Source organism: Cnephaeus nilssonii (assembly GCF_951640355.1).
Source record: "Cnephaeus nilssonii genome assembly, chromosome: 22".
NCBI lineage: Eukaryota > Metazoa > Chordata > Mammalia > Chiroptera > Vespertilionidae > Cnephaeus > Cnephaeus nilssonii.
In genome coordinates, this window is record NC_137093.1 from 25,760,138 (window position 1) to 25,782,003 (window position 21,866).

The 21,866-nt window shown below is 65.6% G+C and overlaps 1 protein-coding gene across 2 annotated transcripts; it reads right to left on the bottom strand.

Annotated features, from left to right (window-relative positions):
* Window positions 1–6,656: 6,656 nt before the first annotated feature.
* On the bottom strand, window positions 6,657–20,680 carry LIF (LIF interleukin 6 family cytokine). 2 transcript variants are annotated; one of them, XM_079762616.1, is made up of 4 exons: window positions 20,493–20,680; window positions 9,825–9,945; window positions 7,881–8,059; window positions 6,657–7,200 (listed from the first exon to the last, which is right to left on the bottom strand). In XM_079762616.1, the coding sequence occupies exons 2-4, from the start codon at window positions 9,841–9,843 to the stop codon at window positions 6,790–6,792; spliced, it is 609 nt and encodes a 202-aa protein (XP_079618742.1). In that variant the 5' UTR covers window positions 9,844–9,945; window positions 20,493–20,680; the 3' UTR covers window positions 6,657–6,789. The 2 variants fall into 2 exon arrangements, with proteins under 2 accessions (XP_079618742.1, XP_079618743.1); XM_079762617.1 differs by lacking the exon at window positions 20,493–20,680 and having other exon boundaries at window positions 9,263–9,825.
* Window positions 20,681–21,866: the final 1,186 nt, after the last annotated feature.

A 21,866-nucleotide genomic window follows, 5' to 3' on the forward strand; every position in this document is an offset into this window, starting at 1 on the left:
TCATTGCCGAAAATGTGGGGTTTTTTTAGCGTGATCAGTGAATTCCCCTTCCACACAGTCTGAATTGAGGGCAGCGGTGAGCTGAGAAGTTAACTTCTTTCTACCCCCTGAGCCTGAGTCCCTGGGCTCATTGCTGCCCTCCGGGTCTAGACCAGGTGAGTGACAGGTGATGAACATGAAGATAAGCAGATATCGCCCGGCCGGGTGTGACTCAGCGATTGAGCGGCGACCCTGGAACCGAGAGGTCACCGTACGAGTCCTGATCAGGACACATGTCCCGGTTGCGGGCTCGATCCCCAGTAGGGGGCGTGCAGGAGGCAGCCGACCCATGATGCTCTCTCATCATTGATGTTTCTCTCTCTCTCTCCCTCCCTTCTTCTCTGAAATCAATAAACATATTTTTTTAAAAAAGAAGAAGATAAGCAAATACCCCCCAAACTGAGTGAGGTCTAGACAGTCCTTTCGCCTCCCAGGCCTCAGCCTGTCAAATGGAGAGTCACCGAGTCCGGCCCTCAGAATGGCTGGGGGATGGGATGATGGGGGAGAAAACGCTATGGAAACGGTAGGGGACAGACCCATCCCCGAGCCGTGGGCCTGTGCAGCCAGGGGCATGGCTGTTGGCCGTCCTCCTCCTTTTGGGGGTGGGGGTTCCCCCTGTCCTTTGACCCCCCAAAAGCCGGGGTGGGAGGAGGCCTGGCTGGGCCTCTGGGCTGCCCTGGCTCCACCACCTCCCTGGGTGAGGGGGCCTCTCCGTGCGGGTCTTCTCAGGGCTGGGGCTCCGGGGCCTCAGAGAAGCCGTCAGCTGGGGGTCTGTCTGCTAGAGGCCCTTAGACAGACGTGGGCAGAGCCGGGACGGTGGGCAGGCCCAGGAGGTGCCCAGGCGGAGAGCCCCAGGCGCCCAGCCGTGGACAGTCCATGGCAGGCGGGACCTCACCCCCGGGGGACCCTCCTCCCCCCGGCACATCGCTGGTCCTGCGCTCTGGACCCCCCGACCGCTCCTCCCTGAGAGAACATCTGGGCCCCGAAAAAAGGTCAGGACCAGCTGCTTTGAATCAGGACCCCGCCTGGTGCCGGCCCAGCCATCCGCCAGGTGGAGACCACACCCTGATAGGACACACCTGGAAGCCGCTGAACGTTCTGTAAGGTCTTTCTGGAACCTTCTCTAAAATCCCTGCCCTAAACCCCTTAGGACGGAGGACCCAGGGCGCTCTCCCTCCAGGGAGCACGCCCAGGCCTCCCCTCCCCCCTCCCCCCCCCCCCACCCCAGCACCTCACCTCTAGGTCAGTGGTCGGCAAACTCATTCATCCACAGAGCCAACTATCAACAGCACAACGATTGACATTTCTTTGGAGAGCCACATTTTTTAAGCTTAAACTTCTCCTAATGCCACTTCTTCAACATAGACTCGCCCAGGCCGTGGTATCTTGTGGAAGAGCCACACTCAAGGGGCCAAAGAGCCGCGTGTGGCTCGCGAGCCGCGGCTTGCCGACCACGGGCCTAGGTCACCCTGAGCCCCCTCACTCCCAAGCGCCCAGGTCCCTTCCTTTGCCCCAGAACGTGTTTGCGAGGCCCATCGCTTCCAGGAGCTGCTTTTCCCGCCTCTGCCGTTTACCCAGGAAACGTTCTCTTACCGTTTGGGTCTGGGCTCTGAATTCCTTCCTCGCCGGAACCGAGGCTGGTCGGACCCCCACCTGCCAGACACGTAGTGCCTCTCCCACGGCCCCCCGCAGGCCCAGCCTGCGCCCCCTTCCCCACCCGCCTGGCCCCTGGGCCTGGGCCTCAGAGCGGGCAGGCCCTCCCTCCCGCACTCACAGGGGAGAGGAGAGGACCCCTCGGCCCGGCCCCGCCGAGAGGGCGGGCGTGGCTGCCTGAGGTCCATTGTCTCCCCACCTCCACCTGCCGATGGGCCGGCCGGTCCCGCTCGCACAGCATTGCGGCCTCCTGGGCGCCTCTGGGCAGCCCTGTGAACAGGCAGGACACCCTTCACCAGGGACTCCCGGGGCAATGTCACAGGCCAGGGAGCTGCATGCACCCGGGGGATTGGGGGGGTCACAGGGCCCAAGTCTCCAGGGGAGCAGGGGACCTCCCTCCCCGCCACCAATGACTGCGTAGCCGTCCTTTGTTCTCTTGGCCGGGCCAGGCCAGGGCGGGGAGCGAGCACCTGAGAGCCCCCCCCCCCCCAGACAGAGGCGGCAGAACCTGCGGCCCAGGTGGCCCCCGCCCCCACCCCCCCCCCCCCCCCCGGCCCCGCAGGACGGCGTGAGGCGCTGCGTCCCTGCATCTCCCCTCGTTTTTTTTGTGCTTTGGCGTTTGTTTTGTTTTCCCCGAGTTTCCTAGGAAAGGGATCTTTTGAAAAAGCCTCGGCCTCGTCTCCCATGAGCCAGGGGAAGGGAGAGGACTCGGGTGAGGTGTGGCCTGGCGTGGGCCGGAGCCTGCAGGGAGGGGCCGCGAGGCTGGGGCTGCGGGAGGAAGAGGCTCGAACAGCTGTGCGCCTGGCTCCCGGGCCTCGCCCCGCCCGCTGGCCCGCCAGCAGCTGCCTGAGCTGCCCCGGCCACAGGCACTTGCAGTCCCATCCCCGCAGGAGGAGTGAGCGGGGAGGAGCAGGGGGCCTTTCCCAGACCTAACCTGCGCGGGGACTGTCTGGGAGCTTGTGAGCAGGCAGGCTCGGACGCAGCAGGCCTGGGGTGGAGGGGGGCCGGGGCAGGATTCTGGGCTCCTGATCAGCTCCCAGGTGAGGCCCGTCCCTGCACAGGAAGAAGCAGGGGGCGCCCTGCGAGTGGTCTCCCCACCTTCCCCTGGGCCCTGCGGGAGCCCCTCCCATCACTCCCAGCATCCCAGGTGGCTCCTCCACGGTCCCCACTGGCCTGGGAGCTCCCGGGAGGAGTGGACTGGATCCTCGTCGCCAACACAGGGCCAGACACGCGCACACATCCGTGAACAAGCCAGGAGGGGACCCTCGGGGAAAACGTCCCAGGTCCCCAAAGGGACTTCAGCTGGGGGAGCCCAGACCCAAACCCTAGAGCCAAGAACAGGGGAGATGTTCGGGCTCCCCCGGGGGCCCCTGTGTCTGTGGCCATGTGGTTTCAGACTCTCTCCTTCCCCAAGGGAAGGGTCCCGGAGGCTGGGGAGCGGGGTGCAGCGGCCCCAGGGCCGAGGCAGTGTCCGCTGGGGAGCGAGGCTCAGGCCCAGGAGAGCCGGACCGAAAGGCCCTGGTTCTGGCCCCGGCGTCCGGCCTGATTCCGGACAGGAACCTTGAACTTCCCGCTGCAGAGTCATTCATTCATTCACGCCCGCTGCTCGCACTTCCCCCGCGGGTGGTCACGGTCCACTCCTTGGGGGCAGAGGCCTGGGCAGCTGGTATGGTCCAGGCCAGTGGTCGGCAAACGCATGAGTCCACAGAGCCAACTACCAACGGCACCACGATTGACATGTCTCTGGAGAGCCACATTTTTTTAAACTTCACCTTCTTCTGACGCCACGTCTTCAACATAGACTCGCCCAGGCCGTGGTATTTTGTGGGAGAGCCACACGCAAGGGGCCAAAGAGCCGCGTGTGGCTCGCGAGCCGCGGTTTGCCGACCACGGGTCCAGGCCCCTGAGGGAGACAGCCTGGGAGGTGGCGCTCGAGGGGGGTCCTGAGCAGCTGTGATCCTGGGCAAGTGGCTTCCTCGCTCTGAGCCTCAGTTTCCCCCTCTGTTTTAATGGGGACGGTGACTCGGGACTCATGGGACGACAGAAAGGGGTGATGAAGGGCGGGGAGTGAAGGAGCGAAGACATCGACGAGTACCCCTCCCCTCTGTGGGGCAGCCCATCCCTCGCCCTCGCCCTCGAAGAGCCCCATCCGCGGAGGCATGCGCAGGACAGAGACCCTCCCCGACCCCTCCAGCCCCACCTCCCCAATCAGGACACTCTGGAGAGCTTGCCAAGAGCAGATTCTTTATTAATTTCTTTTTTTTTTTCTTCTTCTTCTTTAAAAAAAAAAAAAAAAGGATTCCTTCAGTATAAAAAAATAAATATTTTAAATATGACATTGAATAAATAAAAATAATTCTGTCAGTATGAAACATTCCCACAGCGTACATTCATCACAGAGGAATTTGTCCCCAAGGCCAAGTCCTATCCAGCAGAAAGGACGCGGGAAATCCGGGAGGGCGTGTGGGTGGGAGAGACGCCCAGGTATTGGGGTTTGGGGGGCCCGGGGGGGGAGGCGGGGGGGATGGTGGTCCGAAGGTAAAAACATCTGTACCATCTGAAAGGAAATGAACTTCTCGCGGGATTCCCAGCTCCAACCCCGCACGCTGTCTCTCCTGGAGCGCCATCCGGGCAGAGCTGGGCTGCGTCCGTCAGCGGGGACGTCCCCACGGAGGGGACAAGATGGGGGGGGGGGGGCGGGGGAGGGGGAGGACAACAAGGAGGAGAGACAAATAAACTAGCGGTGCTTTGTTGTTTAACGATTTAAATAATAAATAAGGTCCCCAATGCTCCTCTCTCAATAAAATGCAACACGATGGCCCACGAGGGCAGGACAGCGGCTGCCCTGCAGGGGCGGAGTGAGGGACCCTGTGCTGGTCCCTCCCTGAGCCTCAGAGGCGGCCCAGGTTGGCCTGACATTGCGGGGGGCGGGGGGGTGTTCGTGTCCATGGGGTGATGACATGATGTGACATGATGTGCAACCCACCAGCCAAGCCTTTTGAGCCAGAGATGAGGCGGGTAGCAGGCTGAGACTCGAACCCATTAACCCATCAGAAAACATGGGATCTCCATGGTCCCTGACACCGCCCCCTCCCTTACATCTTAGTCTTGCCAAAGCGGCAGACAACTCCAGTTCCACCATCTACCCCCACCCCGGGCCCTGGCCTGCTGCCTGCTCACCTGCCCTCGGTGGGGGTGGGGGTGGGGTGGGGGGAGTGGGGGAAGCACTCAGAGGAGGCAGAGAGGTGCAAAGTGCCGTAGCTGCATTGGCTGAGCTGCTCGGACAGCAGCCCAGACGCTGCTCTGCTCTCCGCAGCTGCCCCAGCTCCGAGCCGAGCCCGGAGGGAGGGCGTTTCTCCACTAGCCTGGCCCCAGCACAAAGGAAAAGATCGGGTTCCCTGCCTGGGAGCCCAGACGTGGGTGGGGGCGTGGAGGGAGGGGGGCCAGGAGGGACCACAGCTCTCTGGTCCGCATCCCAGGGCCTCCCCGGCCTCCGGAGCGGGGGCTCCTCCCTGCCCTGCCCCGTTCCTGAGGGCCAGCCAGGCCCTGGCGCTCGCTCACCCGCTCGCCCTCGGTGGGTGTTCGGGCCACCAGAGAAGGCGCCTCCCGCTGTGTGCGAGCTGCTGGGTGCTGCTGGGTCCGAGCTGCTCCAGCCCCCGCCCCCCCTCCCCCCGACGGCTAGTCTAGAGGCGGGCAGTGTGGGGACGAGGACGCAGGGACAGGCGGGTCACCCCGGCTGCCTGGCCCACCGCCCCTCTCTGCACAATTCCAGGGGCACCCCGAGAACAGCGTTGAATGACCCCCTGGAGCCCAGCAGCATGCGGCCCTGGGAAGAGGCCCCCCTCTAGCCTCTCCTCAGCGTGCCCAGCCTGCCGTGCAGTCAGGATCCCGACACCCCAAAACACAGCGGGGGGGGGGGTGGCGGGATGGCTGACCAGTTCTCTCGGATTCCGAGCCTTCTCTGCGCTTCGCCCCTAAGGCTCATTCCACGTGTAACATCTTCCGTGTCCAGCCCAGCCCTGCTGAGGCCCGGCCCCGGCCCTGGCTCCCGGGACGGGGCCGCCCTATTATTTCTATTGGGTAGAGAACGGGGAAAGGGGGTTCATTTGGCCACAAAAGCACCAATAAGTTAATATAAATAGGGCATCATAATAAATAGACAAGTGTGCCAGGTCAGAGACACACGCACTCTGGGGTCTCGGGCGCTCCCCCGAGACCCTGACCTCAAGTTCTGCTGTCCCCTTGCTCTGGGGACCAGAGACGGCCTCTGACCCCCTCAAGTACCTTTGTGTGACCTCACGGGGCCTCCAGAGACCTCGGATGGGAGCTGCCACTCGGCACGACGCCGTCCCCCCCCCCAGGACAGACCCTCCCCCAGAGGGAAGACCTGGGTCCCCCTCCCTCCCACCCTCCTCACCTGACTGTGCCACCTGCCCGCCTCCACATAACCCCCCTCCGGGTCCGGCCGCCAGCGCCCCGGCCAGCCGGCCGCCCTGGGCCGCGGGGAAGACGCGGGCCAGAGGGAGGGGAGCCCGTCCCGGCTCTCGGGGCCTCGCTTCCTCCCAGCGCCCCCCCTCCCGGGCCCGTGGGCGGCTCCTCCCCGGGAACCTCCTCGGCACCCTCGGCCTAACATCTCCCACCAGAGCTCCCTTCTCCGACTTCCACGCCCCACACTCACAGAGGCCCCTGGGGTCCTGGAACCCCAGCCCCTGTGGCCGGCCCCACCCAAGCCTCCCCAAGTCTACCCGACAGGCAGCAAAGGCACCGGGCCATCCCCCCCGACCCTGCCGCCTCGCCCGCGGTCAGGGTCGCCGGAGATCACGTGTTCGGTTCGGCCACGAAGGCCCCGGCCCCGGGGACACGTGGGGCAGGAGTCCAGCCCACACGCCCCCTCACAGCCTGGCACCCCAGGGCCGGCTGGATCTCCCCGAAGAGGCTGGAGACCGGCCTTGCTGACGGGAGTTTGGACTCTTGCTCGGGTTCGGCACAGTCCTCCCCGGAGGGGCGCCCGCTGGCTGATGGCGCTTGGGTCCGCTGAGGCTCCGGGCCCCCGGCCACCGCGCGAGAGCCCCCCGAGTCGAAGGCCGAGGCCCCCGGCTAGAAGGCCTGGGCCAGCAGGGCGACGACCTGCCGGTACTTCCCCAGCAGCTGGCAGCCCACCTTCTTCTTCTGGAAGACGTCCTTGTCCGCCGTGTCCGGGCCGTAGGCCACCTCCACGTGGCCCACGTGGTACTTGCTGCACAGGCGGCAGCGCACGTTGCTCAGCAGCCCGCGCAGCGTGTCCGCCGTGGCGTTCAGCTTGCTGTGGAGGCCGACGGCCGTGGGGTTGAGGGTCCTCTGGTCCCGCGTGATGTTGCCCAGGGCGGCGCCCAGGTAGGCGATGACGCGGTACAGCTCCACCAGCCGGGCCTTCTCCGTGCCGTTGGCGTGGAACGGGGGGAAGTCCGTCACGTTGGGGCTGCACAGCTTGTCCAGGTTGTTGGGGAACGGCTCGCCCTGGGCCGTGTACTGAGGAGCAGAAGGGTGGAAGGAGGGGTGACGAGAGAGCCGGGGACAGGCCCCCCAGCCCTTGGGGCGAGCTCTCGGGACTCAGTTTCCCACCGATGGCCTAGGGACCCCACTCCTGTCCTGCAAGCGTCTCAGGATGATGGTGAGGGCCGGGAGCAGTCACGGGGTGAATGCACTTGGGAAAGGGTCAGGGCCTGCACCAGGGAAGGCACAGCAGCAGCAGCAGCATCACCTCGGTCGGGACTATATAGGGCGCAGGTGCCCACCCGCGTGCCCTTTCACCCTCTGCACTCCCCGTCTTCCCGGGGGGCTCGGCGCCCCCCCGACACCCACAGCCACTGCCACTCCCGGCGGCACCCCCCCCTCCACCCCCACTTCTGTCCCCTTTGTCCCTCATCGGCCTCTGGCTCCATGTGACTCCCCCCTCCTCTGCCCCACCTCACCGGGCACCCCGGGAAAGTGACTGCCAGGCTCCAGGCCTGGGCTGGGGGGTGGGGCGGGAGCTGCGGGAGTTTGGGGTGGTTGAACCAAGTCCCCTCCCTCCAGCTACAGAAGGGTCCCTTCCCTAAGGAGCCCACCCCGCCAGCCCAGGTCAGTGCCACAAACATCTCTCCCCTCCCCCCCCTTCCTCAGGGCCTGCGGGGGGGGGGGGGCGGGCAGCGGGGGGGGGGGGGGCTTACATAGAGAATGAAGAGGGCGTTAGCACTGCTGTTGAGTTGCACCAGTTGGTTCCTGATCTGGTTCATGAGGTTGCTGTGACACGGGTGGCGGGTGACACAGGTGGCATTGACGGGGGTGATGGGGAGGGGGCTCCCCGCCCCGTGTTTCCAGTGCAGAACCAGCAGCAGGGGCACGACTCCTGGGGACAGGCAAGGAGGAGTCAGGAGCAGGCGGGTGGGGGGTGGGGGTGGGCAAGGGGGGCTTCGGGCAGAGGGTGGCCCTCGTGAGCCCTGGGGCACCACGCCCCCTCCCGGCCTCCAGCTCCAGCTTCCTGCGGCCCCGGCTGGTGCTCAGTGCCCACCGTGGCCCTGCCCCTGTGCGTCTCCCTCTCTCCGGATGGCTAACTCTGTCTCTGCTGCTCTCCCCCCCCCCCCCCACTTATCTCTCTCTGCTTCTTCCTGAGAACAGGGGTGCAGGGGCAGGCCCTGAGCTGTTGTCACCCCGTTGGGAGCGGGGGGCGCAGAAGGACACCAACTATCTATCCAGCCCCGAGGCCCCCGGCCCAGGGGGTCTAAACACACACACACAAAACACAAGCAAAACCCCTCTTGTCCCATCTCCCAGGACGGTCAGATTCCTTCGTGTTTTATAGGTTCTCTACGGACCCACTCACCCCTCCCAAATCTGTCACGTGACGTGGGCTCCCTGGGTCCTGGGTCCCCTAATTCGGTCCCCCTCCCCGCCCCGTTTCTTCTGTCTCTGTCCTTCTCCCGATGCGGCCCCTCCCCTACTAGAACTCTGAACTCCATCCAGGTCTGTGGCCCGGCTCCCCCATCCATCCCCAAATCCTCATTGGAAACTCTCTGTCCCCCAGCCCTGCCCGGCACTTCAACTCCATGCCCTCCCCCTCTCTCTCCTACTCCTTGCCCCAGGCCCTGGGTCGGCAGGGGGCGGGAAGGGGTGGGGGGCGAGGACAATCCAGGGGTCCCACAGGTCCCCGGAGCCTCGGGGAAGAAGAGGAAATGGTGCAACCAGAAAAGGGAAAAGGTCGCGGCAGACAGGTGGGCGGGGGAGGAAAGAAAGTGAAAGGTGGCAGGAGAGCTGGGAGCTGTTGGGGCCCGTCTCCGATCGCCCCTCCCCTAGGGCGCCCGCGTCCCCCCTTCCCTCCCAGGTCCCCTCGGAGGGGCCTCCCCAGGTGGTTCAGGGGCAGGGGCCGGGGTGAGCAGACCAGTGAGGCTGGGGAACCCCGGAGGCTGGGGTGGGGTGAGGTGCAGGAGCTTGGTGCTCAGATCCCCCCCGCAGCTGGGACAGCGGCAACCTCAAGTTCACTTTCCGCCCAGCATCCCCAGGCCATGCCGAGTCCCCGGGAAAACTGGGGGTCCCCTCCACGGGCCCCGCTCACCTAGCACAGCCCGCAGCTTTTCAGGTATTAGCCGATGGAGGCGGCACCTGCTCGCGGCCCGGCCAGAGTTTGCAAGCGGCTCGGCGGCGGCCGGCGCCCGGCGCCCCTCCCCGGGAGCAGCCGGGGACGCAGTTGGAAAAGAGAAAGCGGAAAGACAGAAAGAAAGAAAAGAGGGAGGGTGAGTCCGGGAGGCAGCGGAGAAGGAAGGCAGCAGGGAGCGTGGCAGGACTGAGGAGGAGGAGGAGGAGGAGCAGCAGGAGGCGCAGGAGGTGGAGGAAGGCTGCGGCGCCCCCTCCTTGGCCCGCCAACCTGCTGGCCCCCGGGCGGGCGGGCTGGCGAGGCGCACGGCGCCGGGACCATGTGCCTGCGCTCGCCCCGGCCGGCCGGCCCCGCGGGCACCCAGCGCCTCCAGCGGCCGGGCCGGCTGCGCGGGCGCCCCAAGCGTCCATCTGTCTGCGGCGGCGGCGGGTGGGTGTCCCGTCCCGATGGCCAAGTGCTCGCTCGCTGGCTCGCAGCAGCGGGGCGCGGACGCCGGCGCGGGGCGGGCGGGCGGCGGGTTTACCTGCTGCCAAGACCTTCATTATGGGCTGCGCTCCAGCGGGCCTCGGAGGAGACCTCAGATGCCGGCCGTTTTCAGAGGTTCATGCTCAAATGGGAAATTTGCCTGATTTATATACTGGAGCCTGTGTTGTAAGACAGAGAAATGGCTATATTTAGCAGGGATCCCCAGTCCAGGAAGTTGTTTGAGGTGCATCATAGGAAATTATGAATGGAAGAAAGTGAGAGTGAAAGGGGGGGGAGCGAGGGGGGGGGGAGGGTGGGGAGACCAGACTTTTTCCCTCTTCTAAGAATTTGATTGATAAAAATTATAATGAACTCTTCTCCGACAAAACGCGCTGTGGTTTTCCTGAGTGGCTTGCCCTGAAGATGGGGAAGCAGGGGGGAGGGGGAGGGTCCCCCGGGCCGAGTCATCTAGGGGTCCCCAGGTAGTGGGCGCCCCAGACGGCCCTGACTCACCTGGGTTTGGGGAGGTGGCTTGAGACTAAGCAAGCAGATGGAGGCTGGCACCTGTGGCCCCCCCCCGATGGAGGGTTTTGGGGGGCCAGTGGGCAGGAGGCAGGCTTGGGGTTTGGCTGAGAAGGAGATTCCAGGAAGAGGGGCTGGGACCCGGCCTGGACTTTAGACGGTAATAAAGCGGAACTGAACGTGGGCGCCCGCCGGGAGCCACCTCATAGGTAGCCTCCCTCGACCTGCCCGTTGCCTCTGGGCAAAGGGGAGCTCCCAGGCAACAGCTGTCGGGGGTCCCCCAGGACCGCCCCCCGCCACCCCATCAGCACGCCTGCATGGCTGGGGAGGGGGCTGGGAGGATGGGGGTGGGGGGTGCTGTGACGGGGTCATTTGGGGACAAACAGCTTCTGGGAAGGGGTTTGGGGTCTGGATTTCACCTCAACCCTTTACAGCCCCCCTCCCCCTCCATGGAGGGCAGGCCCGCATTCCCACGGGAAGGACCTCTGAAGGGGAGACCGCGAGGGGCTTAGCAAGTCGGACCTGGGGTTCCACCTGGGGATGCAGAGGGGTGGCGGGGGGAGGACGGAGATCGTGTGCCCCTCCCCACCTGCCCTGCACCTGGTCCCACAAGGTGCCTCCAAGGCAGGGCCGCAGATTCTATCTGGGGGGACCAGGGCGACAGGAGCACCGGGGCTCCTCTCGTATGAAAAGCATTTAGTTAACCTGAGGTGGGGGGTGCTGGTCAGAGAGCAGGGATCCGGGCCTCCCTGTCCCACACGTTGCCAGGGGCCCCCCTGAGCTCATTCTCCTGGGACCCCACCACAGCCCTCCCACCTGACCCTGAGCAGAAAGGAGGGCGGGAGAGCTGGTTTTCCGTGCTCCCCCCTCGCCCCTCCCCCATCCTCCACGCGTGCCCCCCACTCCTGCTCCTTGCCATATACCAGACCTGCCCAGCCAGGCGTCCCTCCCTCCTCGTGCCAGGACGGCCCTCGTGCCTGCTGCCGTCCCCCTCTCCCCCATACACACACCCCCTGCCCCATGAAGGCTTGCTTACCCCATGTTCGGGGGACCTGGGATGTGGGGGCAATAAAATTGCCAATCCCACCGGGCACTTCCCAGCAGGGAGGAGGCTAGGAGCGCCCAGGCCAGCTCTCCTTCCTTGTCCCTGCCCCCCAATACCTTGTGTCTTCCTTGGGGGGGGGGCAAAGAAGGCCCCACCAGGCCCTTGCCCCTCCCATACACCTGCTCTGTGGTCAGCATGTACCCCCAGGATGCCCACCCCACCCCCCAGCCTGGCTCAGACAACCCCACAGCCCAGGGTATTGCAGCTCACCTCCCTCTTCTCACAACACCCCCCCCCCGCCCCCCAGCCTCTTGCACAAGGGCCTGGACAACTGGGAGCACGTGAACTCTGGGTCAGCCTCCAGCCCCACCCCCACGTCTCTCGGACCCCTGTCACCTGACTCAGCTTGGATTTTAGACACGGACCCCAAATCCATTGGACCAGGGGCCCACTGTGCCCCGCGGAGGGACCCCCTGGGTCTCCCTGCCCGAGTCTCCCACTAGATGTCCTGATTCTCTGGTGGCCGGCCCCCCACCTCGTCCCCCCCCCCGCTCCCCGGCCCAGCCCCTCCCCAGCATCCTGCTGCATGGACTTCTAGGGCCTTGCACCGCCCTCTGCACCCCCCCCAGCCCCCATCAACCCTGCAGTCACCCCCAATCGAGGTAGAACCTCAGCCCCACCCCACAGGAAACAGGAAGTTGGGGCAGAGACTAGGAGACACTAAACCCCTATCCTGACGGGCCCCTTCCCTGCCTCGGTTTCCCCTCTTGTGGTACCTGACTTGGTCCGTGCTCCCCGAGTGCTGTGGGCCCCTCGGCGCCCCAGGCCCAGCCTCCCTCTCCTGTCCATGTCCAGCCCCACGTGCGCTGGGCCTCGGGGGGCCAAGGCCGGGCAGGGGCTCGGGGACGCCGGGCGGTGAGCCGCCGGCAACGTGGCTCCGGTCCCCGGGAAACGCAGCCGGGCGAGCTCCAGGCCGGCTCTGGTCTCCGAGTTTGTTTTCTTCCCTCCCTCCCTCCCCGCACGGCTGTGTGTGTGTGTGTTTTTTCCCCAGCTTCCTCACGGAAGGCATCCTCCCTTCTTGGCTGCCTGCTCCCGGGGTCGTGACCCCAGGCCCCACCCTGGAGTGGCAGCCCCAGCCCGGCCCCTTCCAGCCGTGACCTCATCCCCAGCCTGTCCTCTCCTGCGCACGGGGCCTGCTGGGGATGTGACCGGCCTCCGGGCGAGGGGGACCGTCGGGGCCCGCACGGGGCACCCTCCGCCGGGGCAGGGGGCTGCGGAGCCGGGGCCTGGGGGCCCTCCCCGGATGGCCGTGCCACCCACTTGCTCATCAGCGAGCCCGGGCGCCAGCCGCCGGCCTGCCCAGGGCCCCTCGAGGCGCCTCCTCCCACACACGTCGGCGTGTGCCACCCCCCGCCCCTTGCTTTCTGCTCACGGTCACCCACGAGCCTCTCCTAGGATGTCACAGATGGTTTAGTTTCCAGGTGGGGAAACTGAGGCTCAGAGAGGTGAAGCCCTTGCCCGGGGCCCCGCGGAGAGAGTTTGCAGGAGAGCGGGGTGTGGGACCCAGGCCTCTGGCGTGCAGGCCACGGCGGTGCCAGCAGCACCTCACGCTACGAGGGGAATCAGGGGCACCAAGGCCACTTCTTCCAGGCAGCCCTCCGGGGCCCAGATGGGCTGCGTCTGCCTAGTCCCTCGGCGGGGACGGGTCTTATTCCCCACCCTTGGAGGACGTGGGTGGAGCCTGACACTCATTTGTGCTATGGACAGCACCTGGCTGGGGGTTACACCAGAGTAGATGCTAAGTTGTGGGGTTTTTTTTGGAGGTTATTATTATTATTATTTTTAATGGAAGAGAGAGAGAGGAAGCGGGGAAAGAGGGAAGGGGGGAAGAGAGAGAGAAAGAGAGACATCGCTTTGTTGTTCCACCTGTTTGTTGATGCTTGTATCGCCCTGACCGGGGATCAAACCCTCGGCGTATCGGGACGATGCTCTAACCAGCTGAGCTGCCTGGTCAGGGCAGGCTAAGGACTTTTTCAACGCGCTTTGTAATTCCCCAAAGCTGTCCGTGCCAAACCTCTCGCATGGAGAGAAGGCATGGAGTCTGGAGGTTTGACGCGTGCATTTCGGCCTCAGTCAGGGCCGGGTGGGAGGTTTGGCTCTGCCCGTCGTGAGCTGGGCGGCCCTGGGGAAGCCATCGCCCCCTGGCCTCAGTCTCTTCATCTGTAAAATGGGAGTTAGGGGGCCGACACCAGGGGTTTGCGGTGAGGGCTCAGGGCTCCGTGCAGTTCTGGGCGCCCGGCGAGCCCTCTCCACGTTGGCCTGGGTCCTCACCCCCTCCCTGTGAAACAGGGGTGTCTTGTTCCCATTTAACAGATGGGGGTTGAGGGGGGACCACTGGGCAGGAGAGAGACCTGTCCACCCTCTTCTGATGGACAATGGAGGCAGGACACCCCGACAGCCTTGAGCCTCAGGGGGGGGCTCAGAAAAAATGAGATGGGTCGTGTGGAGGGGCTGGCATGGCAGTGTGTTCACCCCCCGCCACTCCCCCCCCCCACCATGTCCCATCCTGGCCCCTGACCACCGCCTCCCAGGCCTGGGCTGAGGACCATGGCTGACCCGACCTCACCGCCCCCAGCAGCTGATTCACCCCCCGGGGGCCCCCTCTGACAAGGAAGGCGACACAGCTCGGCTCAGAGGGGCTTGAATCACCAGCCGCCCCCTGTGGAGCCCCAGGGGGTGCGGGGGCGGGGGCCAGCCCCCTGCCTGTCTGTCTGTCTCTTTCCCGAACCCCCGGGGCACTCAGGGGAGAGGGCAGCCTGGTCGTGGCCACGGGCAGAAGGTGGCTGGGAGGCAGCCTGACAGCCGGGCATCCTGTGTGGGCAGCCGGCGGCGGTTAGTCACCAGGTAAGCAGCTTTTTGGGCATCGGGGAATTCCCCAAGACCAGTGACCCAGAAACCGAGCGTTGGGGCGAGCCCGCTGCCCGGGAGGCCCCCTCCCGTCCTCGGCCTCTCCCTCCCCTGTGCCCGGCTGAGGTCTCCGTTCTCCGAACGCCCAGCCGGCCGGCCGCGGCTCTCAGCCACCAGCTCCGCCCCGGCCCCTACCTGGATGCCCTCCCCTGGGAGATGAGTAAGGAAATCAGAAGGTGGCCCCGGGGAGGAAGTGGGGGCCGGAGGGTCTGGCCCAGGGCCAGGGCCAGGGCTGGTGAGAGGAGACAGGAGACGCTCAGTCATGCCTGGCACGGTCCTGAAGTTGGGTGTCCTGTCCCAAGAGGCAAAAGCACCCCACGACTCAGCACTCGAGGAAGGAGGGTGTAGGCACACCGGCGGCCCCTCACCTCTCCCCCACAGCACCATGGGGCCGTCCACGCACTCTCGTGGACTCCCCTGGTGCCCGGGCTCAAGAGATGGTGCCCACGGGGGAGGGTGTGGCTGAGAGCGGGGGAACCTGGGCTCAAGGCCTTGCCCACACCATTTCGGAGGGAGGAGTCCCGGGGCAACGGGGCTTCCTCCCGCTCAGCCTCGACGGCTCCTCTGAAAGGGGGGGTTGTCGTAGGACAGACTCACAGGCCGGGAGGATGTTAAGTGAGAAAGGCAGATAAAGTGCCTCACACGTGACAGCCATTCTAACACGTGACAGCTGTTCTAACAGGCGATAGCCACTCTAACATGTGATAGCCACTCTAACAGGCGATAGCCGCTCTAACATGTGATAGCCGCTCTAACACGTGATAGCCACTCTAACACATGATAGCCGCTCTAACACGTGATAGCCATTCTAACATGTGACAGCCGTTCTAACAGGCGATAGCCACTCTAACATGTGATAGCCACTCTAACAGGCGATAGCCGCTCTAACATGTGATAGCCGCTCTAACACATGATAGCCGCTCTAACACGTGATAGCCATTCTAACACGTTATAGTCACTCTAACACGGGATAGCCACTCTAACATGTGATAGCCACTCTAACACGTGATAGCCACTCTAACACAGGATAGCCATTCTAAAATGTGATAGCTATTCTAACACATGATAGCCATTCTAACACATGATAGCCATTCTAACACCTGATGGCTATTCTAACGTGTGATAGCCATTCTAACACGTGATAGCCATTCTAACATGTGAAAGCCCTTCTAACACCTGATGGCTGTTCTAACGTGCGATAGCCATTCTAGCCAGGGTTTGGGTGGCCACAGGAAGGACTTGATTGGGTGGGCATCCAGGGGTCAGGGCAGCACCGAGGTCTGAGAGTTTGGCCAGGGAGGCCTCCTGGTCCTCTCAGTGCAGAGCAGGGGGGCGAGCAGGGGCGTGAGGGAGCAGGCGGCCCCTCAGAGCCTCAGCCAGGGGGATACGCCGTATCTCCCACCTCGGGGCCCTGGAGAGCCCTGCTGTCTTTGGGGCGCTTCAGGCCCCGGCTCTGGGCCTCTTGCCCCCCCCTCTCAGCCTCACTCCATCACATCTCTGGCAGGGACCGGTTCCACCCCGTGGGGTCAGGGAAGTTCCAGAAGCCGCCCTGGTCTCCTGCCAGCTGCCCCCAGCACGCCCCGCCGGCTCTGCACTAGGGATCGGCCCGGAAGGTGAATCAGAGTGGCCGCACGCTTCTTCCTTCAGTTCTGACCGAAACTGCCAGGGAAGCAGCCGCCCGTGGGGCTGCCAAGGGCCGTGCTCCGCCCTCAGTGTCTCCATCTGCAGAATGGGTCGCTCTCCTCGCCGTCCACTCATCAGCACTCAGTGGCTGTGGCCTGTCTGCCTCTGCAGGCACGTTGACCCCCTCCGGGCTCTCCCTGAATCTCACACGGGCCCGGGACTGTTGCAGAAGGGCCAAGGGAGAGAGGGACCTTTGCACACAATTTGGAGGGTGGCCGCCGGCGATTTTGAGACGGAGATGGATGGAGTCACAGAACCAGCCGGCACTGCCTGGAGCGAGGGCAAGCCCTCCGCCCGCAGCTGTTCCTTCCGTGGCTGTCCGGGTGTGTCAGCGTGCGCATCCTCCTCCGGCTGCAAGGTGCAAGGTGTTTCTAACCGTGGGTCGCGGTCAAACCGTTGGGCAGCCGCCGGTATCGGTGATGACAGCCAGGCCCCGAGGGACTGAGGAGCGACTTGCCTGAGGTCACTCGGCAGCTGTCAGCGTGGGGCTCCTGGCTGGCATCTCAGCTGCCACCCCTGGCAGCTCCGGCATGAATGGGCCTGAGGTTCTGTGGGGCGGGGTGTGGCGGGCAGGGGTTCCCGGCGGGCGGGGCTGGCATCACCTTATGTGGGGACAGAGGCCCTCCCAGGGCCCAGCCCCTCCCTGTCCACTCCCTTTTGTAGCCTCAGACCCGCCCCCCCCCCCCCCCCGCCCGGCCCCGGGCTCCCCTTCCTGCCTGGCCCTACCCGGCTGAGGCCCAGGGTAGTCACAGGCCTTTCCTCCCCGGGGGCCTGTCTGTCTGTCTGTCTGGGCCCAAGTGGGCATTCCCGTGTCGGTGCGTGTGTGGCCAGGGCCTTTGTGTGTCTGCACGTCTGGGTTCAGAGGGGTCCGGCCTGGCGTGCGTGCATACGTGTGTCTGTGCGTGCATACGTGTGTCTGTGCTGTCCGTCGGCCTGTGTGTGGCTGGGAGAGAGCTGCAGCGTGCATGCCTCTGGCTGACTCTCGAGCCCTCTGTGGGACCGTGGGGCTGAGTGCGTGAATCCGGTACGGGGGTCTGACCCCGTGTCTGGGAGTCCCGCGTGGTGGGAGAGTTTCTGGGAATGAGCGGGGACACGTGACCCTGGGCGCACGCGCGCGTGTGTGCCTGGGCCCGGCATGTGTCTCCGATGATCCCTGCTCTTCCCCCGCCAGCCCCCGCCCCTGGGAACCGTGTGGCAGCCTCACGTCACAGGGGCCACCAGCAGCTGGTTTCCTCCCCACCCCGCCCCGGCCCGGCCACCCTGACTCCTGGCCCAGGGACAAGGCTGATGTCAGAGCTGAGCTGACAGCTTCCTTCTCCCACTGGATTTTCCAAAAGAGCGAGCCCACAGCTCGGCTCCCCTTAAAGAATCTGGGGGGCGGGGAGGGGGAAGGGGGGGCGGTTCACTCAGTGATTTCCTGAGCTCAGAGGCAATAAACAGAACAGGAAGCAGCCCCAGGACCCACTCGGCCTGCAGCCGGCGGCACCCTCACCCACCCCCCACTCCAGTCACGCTCTCTGGGGCCACCCCGACGCTGCCCCAGAGGTGATGTCAGGGAGACGGCAGGCCCTCTCCCCAAACCGGCCCTCGGCGCCGCAGACACTGAGATGTTGGGGGTGTTGGACGGGGTGATGACACGGCGAGGGTGGGGTGGTCCTGTGGTGGGTGGGGGGGCCTGGCTGAGGGCGGACCATCCTCTCCCCCGGGGGGAGAATTAAGGCTGAGCTCCCTGAAATCAGGGGAAGGTGGGGGTGGGGCCAGGTAAGAGAGCAGCTCCCTGCACCCTCCCCCCCCCGCCCCCGCCACCACATCCATCCGGCAGCCTGGGTGTGATGCCCTCTCCTCCACCCCGGGCCACTTTAGCTGCTTCCCGCCTTTTCTGCGGCCTGTGGCTGGCACGCCACCAACCCCAAGGCCTCCACGAGCCTCTCTCGCACCCACACCCCCCTCCCCCGACCAGCGAACCATCACAAAGCGCTTGCTCAAGCCCCTGGGATCTCAGTCCTAGCCCCGTCCCCAAGGGCGGCGTCTCCATCCGGGTTGTACAGGCGTGGAAACTGAGGCTGGGCGAGGCGTGCGTTGTCGTAGGTCTCGGGGGGAGGGGGGGGTGCAATGGAGCCAGCCCGCCCCCCACGCTTCACAGCCTCCCACTTTCCCACGTTAGGAGCCGGGAGGCCCCGTGGGGTCTGGGCAGCCTGGCAGGGCTCACTGGCAGCAGAGGGCACAGGGGTCCGAGGGTGACTCCCCCCCCCCCCCTTCTGCCCCGGCGGGCCGCTGGGCTGCTTATCAGCCACGGGCCCCATGACACAATCCTGCTCTGATCTGCTGCCCAGCCGGCCCCTCCGCCCGGCCCCACCCGGACCCGGTTTCCGCTTCCTCCCTTTGGGGTGGGACCAGCCCGCCGTGGGATCGAGGGAGAGCCCACAGCCCAGGCAAGCCCCTCCGTGGCCGTGTCTCCCCCAAGTCCACGCTGGCCGGGCAGGCTGGCTGCCGGGGACTTTCCTGGAGGGAGGACAGTGGCCTGCAGTTCCTCCCCCTGGGGATCGCCTCCGGGGACCCCCCACCCCACACCTCCTGAAGTCCAGTCAGCTGGGGCAGCTCGCAGACCATCCTGGCCTCTGCTGGCCTCGGCGCCCCCACTTGCAAAGGGAAGAGGCTGGGGGAGGGGGCAGGGGGAGGGGGAGCGGGGGCTAGGGGGGCTCAGAAGTCAGCCAGGCCCCAGGTCCAGTCCTAGTTCTGCCATTCATCAGCTCTGGGCCTCCGACAGGGACGTCACCCCTCCGGCCTCAGTCCCAGCCTCTACAAAAGGGGCCCCGAGGGGATCCCCCTGGGAGGGTAGCAGCGCCTGGGAGGCAGGCACGGACGCTGCACCTGAGTTAACTGACGTGATTATCTTCGATCTTAAACGAAGGGGAGCCCAGAGAGGGGAAGTCACTTTTCCAAGGCAGCACAGCAAATGAGTGGCACATCCCCAACAGCACGTGAGCCGCTTGCCTCCCGTGGACTCCCAGACAGGGAGTCAGCGACGCGGGGTTTCGGGCCTGATTGGCTGTGAGAGTTCCAGAAAGGAGATTCTTGGAGTCTCAGTTTCCCCATCTGTAACACAGGCCTGGGGAGGGGGGGCGGGGGGCACCAGTCTTGAAGGAGCTAGAAAAGGCTCTTCAAGGAGTGGGCTCGGGGAGCGGGGCGTTGTGGTGGGTAGAGGAAGCCTTGCAGGCCAGCAGGCACCCTGGGAAGCTGGGCCTGGAGGGAGGAGGGCCAGGGCCAGGGCTCCCGGCCCGGCCTGCTCCCACGCCCAGCCCTCCGCTCGGCTCCAAGCTGCGGACTGCAGCGCCCCCCACTGCCTAGCGGGCAGCAGGCGCCGCGGCCAGGACACGGCCCGCTCCAGGCCGGCCTGGTTTGGCCAGTGCCTCTTCCAGAGCCTGGCGGGGCGGGATCTGCGGATGGAGGAAGTGGGCAGGGATGCCTGAGGCTCGGAGGGGAGGGTGGGCAGGGGCCACGGGCCAAGGCAGGGAAAGGGGACCCGATGGAGCGGTCCTGGTGGGGTCTCCACGCTGCCCAGCACCTCCTCGGAGGAAGAGGGGGTGGACAGCGTAATCGTTGGCCACCAGGGGGCGCCAGGACCACGCCGCACGGGGCTTGGGTTGGGGGCAGCTGCCTTGGTCCAGCTGGAGGTCTGGGAGGAGGAAGTGGGGGGCAGGGCCGCTGCTGCTCCTTCCCACCCACCTCAGCCCCCCTCTGCCCCCCAGGACAGACCCTGGGGGCAGTGTCCCCGCCCTCCCGGGAGCCTGCCCTGAGGTCCCGAGCTCCGTGCAGACGTTGTTTTTCCTTCCCCTTTACCGCGGCCCCTGGGCCCGTGCTCCCGCGGCTGGGCCTCCCTTGCAGAATAAGCAAAGTGTCCCCAGAGCAGTTGAGTCCTAGGCTGGCCCAAGGTCAAAGACGAAGGGGCCATGACCTTGACTGGCCACCCTCCCCACAGCCTCCCGTGGGGAACTTCACTTGGACAAACGCCATCCTCACCCTGCTTCCTCCCAAAGCACAGGCAGGCAGGGGCCACCCCGGGACCCCCCGCAGCCCCCCCTGGAGGGACAGGGACCCTCGGCCTCGCCTTCGTCGGAAAAGGGAACAGGAAGGTTCCCTGGGAACCCAGGGATCACTATCCCCAGAGGGGTGACTTGGGGATCACACAAAGCCAGGAGTCTGTCCTCCCCATCCCGCGCTCTCTCTCCTCTGCCCTTTAACCCCAAGACGATCTTTAACCCCTCACGTGGCCACCGGACACTTCCACATCTGGTCTGGCCTCTTTGCCTCCACATCCTCGGAGAGAGGTGCCGGGCACGGCTGACCATACCCATTACACAGATGGAGCCACTGAGGCCCGGAGGACCGTGCGGGCCACCGGGTGCCTCCCAGACGCATGAGGGGGGAGGGGATGATTGCCCTGCTGAGGATACATTTGGGGGGGCTGGCATCTACCCACCCCCAGCCCAGCCCCATCGGGGAGCCTACCGTGCGGTCTGTGCCGGCCCAGGACCCTCCGGCGTCTTGCGGGGTGAGTGCTGGATCTTTCGTGGGACACTGTCGGCTTCGGGGCCCGGGCCCCCTCTGCTTCCCTCTCCGGCTGAATCTTCTCTGGAGCCGGCTCCTCACCCCACCCCCCACTTGACTTCCCGTCGAGGGCCGGGTGGCTCTGAGGCTCCCCCCACTTCGACCCCACCCCCCCACCCCCGATGAAGGGCTGGGGGCAACAGGGGCAGAGAACCCCAGGTTCCTGGCCAGACTGCCCCTGGCACAGGTGAGGCAGGGGCCTCAGGGTGGCCGAGGGGAGACGTGGGACCCCGAGGGGGGCAGGGGGGCGTCCCCGTGCCTCCAGCCCCTGCCCGTGCTGCGTGGCAGGGCGGCTGGGCCCTGAGTCACCGCGGACGGGGCGGCGCCCGGCCCTTCTGAGTGGCCCAGGCATAAGGCGATGACTGGGCAGCCCTCCGCATGACCGGCCAGGGTCGGCCTTAGGTGTTTTGACTCAGACCTGCCACGGGCCGTGTGCACCGGAGCCATGCTCCCGTCCCGGTCCCCGGGAGTCACAGGGCTGCGCTCCCCCTGGACACGGCGCCTCGCCCGCCACCACTGCCCGCCGGCACCCACCTCGGAGCCCGGAGCCACCTGGCCCGGCCTCCACACGCTCCGGGCCCCACCTGCCACCCTCCCTCCGGGACCTTCGCCCCTCCCCTCCCCGCCCAGCCCTCGGGACGCCCCAGGAAGTGGGGCCACCTGGCCAGGGCCTCCCCGCTGGCTGGACTGTGACCTTCCCTCCCGTGGAACGGGGTTCTGTGGACACGCAGGCTCCGGGCCTGGGGCGGGGTGGGGGAGACGGGGACAAAGCCGTGAGGAAAGGAAACCAAAGAAAAGGGAAAACGAGAGAGAAGAAAGGGAACGTGGCTGGTGCACCTGCTCAGGGAAGCTGGTGACTGCGGGGAGAGCGCTGCGTGCGTGTGCGTGTGCGTGTGCGTGCACACGTGTGTGCGTGCGTGTTGTCTCCCCGAAAATCTGCCCCCGCCTGGGAGGTGGGCCAGGCTGGCCCACTGTGCGGAGGGGAAAGTGGAGGCCCAGCCGGGAAGTTCCACAGCTTCAGGGCAGGCGGCTGGGGTTTAAATTCATTTTAATTCTCAAGTTAATTCATTTTAACTCTCATCCCACAAGAAAAGGGGGGAAATCACATTAGAACTGGTGGACAGCCCGGCTGGCGTGGCTCTGTGGTTGAGCACCGACCTATGAACCAGGAGGTCCCGGGTTCGATTCCCGGTCAGGGCACAGGCCCGGGTTGCAGGCTCGATCCTCAGCGTGGGGCGTGCAGGAGGCAGCCCATCCATGACTCTCTCTCATCAT